Source organism: Nansenia antarctica (assembly GCF_963989245.1).
Source record: "Nansenia antarctica genome assembly, chromosome: 8".
NCBI lineage: Eukaryota > Metazoa > Chordata > Actinopteri > Argentiniformes > Microstomatidae > Nansenia > Nansenia antarctica.
In genome coordinates, this window is record NC_137678.1 from 53,530,351 (window position 1) to 53,537,850 (window position 7,500).

Here is a 7,500-nt window from a genome sequence, read left to right on the forward strand (position 1 = left end):
TTGTTTACATTGCCAAAGGTCTGAGATGATCCAATCCAGTGAAATATTTAGGACAAGCAACTTTTTTCCATCAAAAACCTCCCACGGACTGCTGGACTGGATTTCAAATTACGCGTCAAACATGAATCATCTGCCACGTATCCTTTTCAGTTTCAGTTCACAGTTTCACTATAATTATTTATTTTGGGTTTACCTTGCATAGGCATTTTAGGCTAATTAGACAGGATGTTAAATCAACACTGTATGCCTGCAAGACACAAACACACTATAGGTGTGTATAAAGACAGGAAGACACACACAGTTCTTTATTGAAAATGAAAACCCTTGAATACATCACAAACACAAAATAACTATACGGTATATATGTTACGGTATATATTTTAAAAAAAACTAGGGTTAGGGTTAGGTGCTACGTCGACTTGGTACATGCTGGCATGTCTAACCCTAACCCTAATCCTAACCCTAACCCTAGTTTTCCCACATGTACTGTAACATGTATACAACATTAATATGCACACACATAGACCCCCCCACACACACACACACACACACATAGGTCAGTACCTCTGTGCACCAAGACGATGGTGTAGGTGATTTCCTGGTTAGCACCAACAGGCTGGCTGTAGCACACACACATGCTTCCTGCAATCAGTAACAATAGAGAAAGTATGACTAAACAGACAGTGTGTGGTAATAACACATTAATTAACATGGACACCAGCGATCATCAGTGTGGTAATAGATGAGTTATTACACCGGGGCGTTCATTAGGGTGATATTTGGTGAATCAGAAACGTGAAGTCATTTGGGATACACACAAGAGTGAAGTTACTGGCCTTGAGGTAGAATCATGAATTAGAGCACAGATTGATTGGTCCTCTTTTTATGATACTCTCTCGAAGGCCTTCAATAAACCGGTGGTTCCTAGCCCTTTAATTTCTATTTTTGGTGTTTCGGAGGAATTTTCCAGCTTCACTACCAGGGAGAACGATGCTATGGCCTTTGCTTCGCTTATAGCTCACCGACGTATTTTACTGCATTGGAAGGACCAAAAGCCTCCATCTTCTGGTTGAAGGACTTAATGTCCTTTTTATGTCTAGAGAAGATTAAGTATAATATAAGGGGCTGCTCTAATAAGTTCAACAAAACATGGGATCCTATTCTCTCTTTTGTTAATTCAATTCCTTCTTTAGGTGATTAGATTAGTCTTATTATAAGTCGTATTACTTATTTTACAAAGCACACAGTATGCTACTATTTGTATTTATATATTCATTGGTCACTGGGTGGTTATGACAATGATAATCGATTGTCTTTCTGGATGTGTGAATGTTCATTCAGCCCTCATGTGCAACACAGTCATTTATTTCTTTTTTTTGTTTTGAGTCCTCTCTTTTACTGTTTTTTCTTAGTTTCCTACTTTTTTGTACTGTACTGTCCTTTTTGTTTTTGTTTTGTATTGTTCTAAACATTTTATACTTTCAATAATTTGTCTATTTGGTATTGGTAACCCAATAAAGATACTTCTGGAAAAAAAAGAACACAGATTGAATCAACTCCTTCAATAAATCCTTCATTAGAAAAAAAAAGGGCCTTGGTGGAAATTCGGGAAGGCCGAAACCCTTTTTCAGAAAGCGTTATTTGACTAATGTGATCTTGCGAATTCCTGAGGTGATTGCGATTTGATTATGAGTCTTTTGAACAGCCCGCTCTTGGGTGTGTTTGGGATGGTGATTGTGCTTGGTGCTGGAGGTGGAGGTAGACCGTGATCTGAGAAGGTTCTGCTCATCAACAGCACAGAACCACAGCTACAGTACTCACTCTCTGTCAGTCACGTTCCCAGGTCCAACAAAGAAAATAATATTAACACCAATTACATTATAGTCATGTTGTGACTGAGTGGAGCATTGTGGATACAGTTTATACAGCAGGGGAGGCCGGTGGAGGTAGAAATGGAGGATGGGCTCGCATCACAATGAGCCTGTCCTCCGATTTCTGCCACCACCAGCCTCCTCTGGTATAATGTCATAGTAAGACGATAAACGCACCTATCCTATTGGTGAAGACCACCATCCTTACATCCTCCTGCTGTGGCTCCGCCTCCAGGAAGTGGTCATAGCCCAGGTTGACAAACCTGTAGGACAAACGTAGAGGCCGGTGTGAGTTCAGGGGGAGGCTGGTAGAGGTGGAAATCGGAAGAACGGCTCATTGTAATGCATGGAACGGAAAGAGGAACGATATCAAACACATGAGGAATGGGGTTAAACACACGTCTTTGATACCATTCCTCATTCCGTTCCAGGCATTACAATGGGCCCGCCCTCCAATTTCTACCTCGACCAGTCTCCCCCGGTGTGGAATATAACATGAACAGTAACTGATATACGAATATCGGTGACCTGCGTGTGGAAATATACAAGTAATATTTCAGTAAATAAACCCCTCAAAGAAAGTTTGGAAACGTTATTTCAGTCGATTCTTCCTCCCCTTTAATAATACCAATTGGTATTGTATTTTATATCGTTGGAAAGCCTGATTAGTCACCTTTACAACGAGGTACTACGTGTAAGGATCATGCATTTGTGGAATGAGTTACACAGCTAAACGTGTGGGTAGCGGCCCAAAATGTTTTGCCAAAATCCCCTGCAATATTCTTCTGTTGGTATTCACTCTCGTTTTGAGCTTCAAGTGCTGGCAGGTGTATGTCAGTCACAGGTGTGTGACTGGCACCTGATTGGCACCGAATTGACAGGAATGATATTCTGGGGCCAGTGGCGATCCCATATCTCCAGAATCTGGGACCTAACTCCATCCTCCAGGATAACAACGCTCGCCCCCACAGAGCCAGGATCATCACAGAGTACCTCCAGAATTTGGGAGTGGAGAGGATGGAATGGCCTGCCGTGAATCCAGACCTCAACCCAATTGAACACTTGTGGGATCAGCTTGGGCGTGCTGTACGTGCCAGAGTGACCAACGCAACCATGTTGGCTGACTTGTGGCAAATCCTGGTTGAGGAATGACCAGCATGAGGAGGAGGAGCCAAGCTGTTGTGACTGCGTATGGATCTTCCACACGCTACTGAGGTCCCTGACAGTGTAAAATGAATAAAGTGTAAAAATGGCCAACATGTGTTGTTTTTTCCTTATTATTGTGGGAGAGTGCAATCATCCAATCCACCAAGCAACTCAAAACGAGAGTGAATACCAGCAGAAGAATAGGGATTTTGGCAAATATTTTTGGGCCGCTACCCACATGTTTAGCTGTGTTGCTCATTCTCCTTACAAGTTGTACCTCGTTGTAAAGGTGATGGAGGAATTGGTATTATTAAAGGGGAGGAATAATCGACCGAAATAACGTTTCCGAACTTTTTTTGAGGAGTTTATATACAGTTAGGTCCATATATATTTGGACACAGACAGAATTTGTGTTATTTTAACTGTTTACCAAAACATCTTCAAGTTACAGTTATATAATGAATATGGGCTTAAAGTGCAGACTCTCAGCTTTAGGGTAAGGGTTTTCACATCCAAATTGAAGAAAGGGTTTAGGAATTACAGCTCTTTAATATGTAGCTCCCTCTTTTTCAAGGGACCAAAAGTAATTGGAAATTGACTCAAAAGCTGTTTCATGGGCCAGTGTGGGCTATTCCTTCATTATTTCTTTATCAATTAAGCAGGTAAAAGGTCTGAGTTGATTCCAAGTGTGGCATTTGCATTTGGAAGCTGTTGCTGTATACGCACAACATGCAGTCAACGGAGCTCTCAATGCAAGTGAAACAGGCCATCCTTAGGCTGCAAAAAAAAAATCCATCAGAGAGATAGCGGGAACATTAATTGTGGTCAAATTAACTGTTTGGTATATTCTGAGAAAAAAAGAACGCACTGGTGAGCTTGGCACCACAAAAAGGTCTGGACGTCCATGGAAGACAAGAGTAGTGGATGATCACAGGATCTTTTACATGGTAAAGAAAAACCCCTTCACAACATCCAGCCAAGTGAAGAACAGTCTCCAGGAGGTAGGCATATCATTATCCAAGTGTACCATAAAGGTAAGACTTCACACAAGCAAATACAGAGGGTTCACCACAAGGTGCAAGCCATTCATAAGCCTCAAGAATAGAAAGGCCATGACCTACAATTTACCAGGGTTCTCATTTTTTCTTTACCTGCAACTTAGATCTTCCATGCGTGCATATGGTGTTCCCTGGGGACAATCTCTATATACCCATGAGCTTCACACGATGTTAGATGTGGGAGTACAGACAAGGGGTTTAGTCTCTAAATTATACACTCATTTACTAGACGCTTCCTGTAAACCTCTTGCTGTTCACCAGGTATGGGAGAGAGACCTTGATTTTTCTGATGGGGATATTGATTGGATGACTGTTTGGGACAATCTGGATATCACATCTAAAAATCCTAATCATAAGCTTATTCACTTTAACTTCTTACACAGGTTATACCTCACTCCGAGAAGACGCCACCTCATGAAAATCATACCCTCCTCAATTTGTGATCTGTGTTCACTCGGTCATGTGGGCTCCTTTTTACACATGTACTGGGAATGTCCTGGGGTGGCGGCATTTTGGAAACTAATATCTTCCACTTTATCTAATCTATTGGGGATCCATATACCTTGTTGTCCGAGATTATTGATCTTGAATGATACTTCATCATTGGATCTGTCAGCTTCCATGTTTCGTGTTTTATTTGCTGGTCTTACCGCAGCCAAAAAGATGTTAGCATTACGATGGAACCCTCCACATACTCTTACGCGTAAACAATGGCTGCTGTCTTTCCTGGACATACTATACATGGAACAATCTATAGCCAGAATACATGGAGCTAAAGAAAGGACAATTCAAACATGGACCTCTGCAATACATAAGATAAAAGAGTTGATGGAGTGACTGTGTTTGTAGGCTGTGTTGTATGTGAATGTAACCTGTAATTGTTGTATTTTTAGGATTTTATGATATACCAAATATAGTGTAATGAAGAACTATGGGGGGGGGGTGGAAGGGATGTTAAGATAAGATAAGAAAAAGAAAAAAAATCAGGACAGACACTTGTTTGGTGTAATAATGTGAGTTTTTCATGTGTACTGTTTTGCAATAAATAATTGATTACAAAAAAATAAAAGAATAGAAAGGCCAGATTAGACTTTGCCAAAAAAACATCTAAAAAAGCCAGCCCTGTTCTGGAACAGCATTCTTTGGACAGATGAAACTAAGATCAACCTGTACCAGAATGATGGGAAGAAAAAAGTATGGAGAACGCTTGGAACAGCTTGTGATCCGACGCATACCACATCATCTGTAAAAAAAACGTGGAGGCAGTGTGATGACATGGGCATGCATGGCTTCCAATGGCACTGGGTCACTAGTGTTTATTGATGATGTGACAGAAGACAGAAGCAGACAGATGAATTCTGAAGTGTTTAGGGATATTCTGCCTGCTTAGATTCAGACAAATTCAGCAAAGTTGATTGGATGGTGCTTCACAATACAGATGGACAATGACCCAAAACATACTGCGTAAGCAACCCAGGAGTTTTTTAAGGCAAAGAAGTGGAATATTCTGCAATGGCCAGAGTCAATCACCTGATCTCAACCCGATTTCACTTGCCGAAGACAAAACTAATGGCAGAAAGACCCACGAACAAACAACAACTGAAGACAGCTGCAGTAAAGGCCTGGCAAAGCATCACAAAAGAGGAAACCCAGCATTTGGTGATGTCCATGGGTTCCAGACTTCAGGCAGTCATTGCAAAGGATTCTCAACAAAGTATTTAAAATGAAAAGCTCCTGAAAATAGGGGACTGTGTATAAAAATGGTTGCAATTCCTAAACGTTTCATACAATATTTTTGCTCACACGCTTGAATTAAAGCTGAAAGTCTGCACTTCAATTACATCTCGATTGCTTCATTTCAAATCCATTGTGGTGGCATAGAGAGCCAAAATTATGGAAATTGTGTCACTTTGAGGTGTGAACTTACAACTGTAACTTTGAGGTTTAAAAAATGAAAACGGGTATGAATGTCTTACCTCATAGAGGTGAATGGGTTGCAGGGTAACTCCAGTGGAAGCTCAAACTATTCGAGAGAGAGAGAATCTTATCACCTCCACATCTATATCCATGACCAGGGGGGTATCAATGTCAACGTCGCTAAAGGGAAATCTAGGCTTATTCAGATAAATCTTGCGAGATCAAAATGAGCCTGGATTTTCCTTTAGCAACGTTGATGGAATACCCCCCAGATGAATATATTCATGACAACAATAGCGGACCATGTCGAACACACACAGGGTGAGCCAGGGTTAGGGTTAGGGGGTCTTACCCGGGTCAGGGGTAGGGGGTCAGGGTTAGAGGTTCTTACCAGGGTCTCATAGTGGTGCTGGGGGTAAAACTGAACACATCTCAACACCGACTTGTCCTGAGGGGGACAGGAAGGAACGTTACCACATGATCGCTGCTGTATGGGGATATATGGAATGTGTGTGTGTGTGTGTGTGTGTGCGCGTGCGTGTGTGCGTGTGTGAGTGTGTGTACAGTGTGTGTGTACAGTGTGTGTGTACAGTGTGTGTGTGTGTGTGTGTGTTTCTCACCCTGGTTGAGAGGTAGAACAGTCTCTGGGTCTGGCTGTCCCACTGCACCCAGCTGAACTCCTCCGCTACCCGGTCCCTCGCCAGCCGCTCTGGGGTCAACATGACCTGGGGGGGGGGGGGGGATTGTTTTTTTTCTCTGCTTTTTTGTGTTGTTTCAATGCAAACAAAAGATAAACATGTGAATACCAAAGCATTTGTAATTGCAACATTTATCTGGGAGAAGTGGTGCCTTATCTGACAGAAGCGCAGGGGTGCCAATATTTTTGTCCATGACTATAGATGTATTCAGTGTATAGATGTATTAAGTGTGTATAGATGTATTAAGTGTATATAGATGTATTCAGTGTATATAGATGTATTCAGTGTATATGTATTAAGTGTATATAGATGTATTCAGTGTATAAAGATGTAGTAAGTGTACATACATGTATTAAGTGTATATATAGATGTATTAAGTGTATAGATGTATTAAGTGTATATAGATGTATTAAGTGTATATATATGTATTAAGTGTATATATATGTATTAAGTGTATATAGATGTATTAAGTGTATAGATGTATTAAGTGTATATAGATGTATTAAGTGTATATAGATGTATTAAGTGTATATATATGTATTAAGTGTATATAGATGTATTAAGTGTATATATATATGTATTAAGTGTATATAGATGTATTAAGTGTATATATGTATTAAGTAAGTGTATATAGATGTATTAAGTGTATATATGTATTAAGTAAGTGTATATAGATGTATTAAGTAAGTGTATATATGTATTAAGTGTATATAGATGTATTAAGTAAGTGTATATATATATATATATATGTATTAAGTGTATATAGATGTATTAAGTGTATATAACTCACCACTCTGTATCCCTCCTGCT

The 7,500-nt window shown here is 40.3% G+C and overlaps 1 protein-coding gene across 1 annotated transcript in view; it reads right to left on the reverse strand.

Annotated features, from left to right (window-relative positions):
- gsap (gamma-secretase activating protein) overlaps positions 1–7,500 on the reverse strand; it is a gene marked incomplete at its 5' end in the record, with an annotated part of 36,282 nt that overhangs the window by 24,208 nt on the left and 4,574 nt on the right. The window contains 6 exons of the mRNA XM_080538512.1: positions 565–642; positions 2,049–2,134; positions 6,052–6,098; positions 6,384–6,440; positions 6,613–6,717; positions 7,481–7,500. The exon at positions 7,481–7,500 is cut by the window's right edge and continues 30 nt beyond it. Coding sequence (XP_080394638.1) covers positions 565–642; positions 2,049–2,134; positions 6,052–6,098; positions 6,384–6,440; positions 6,613–6,717; positions 7,481–7,500 — 393 coding nt within the window. The remainder of the gene's footprint in view (positions 1–564; positions 643–2,048; positions 2,135–6,051; positions 6,099–6,383; positions 6,441–6,612; positions 6,718–7,480) is intronic.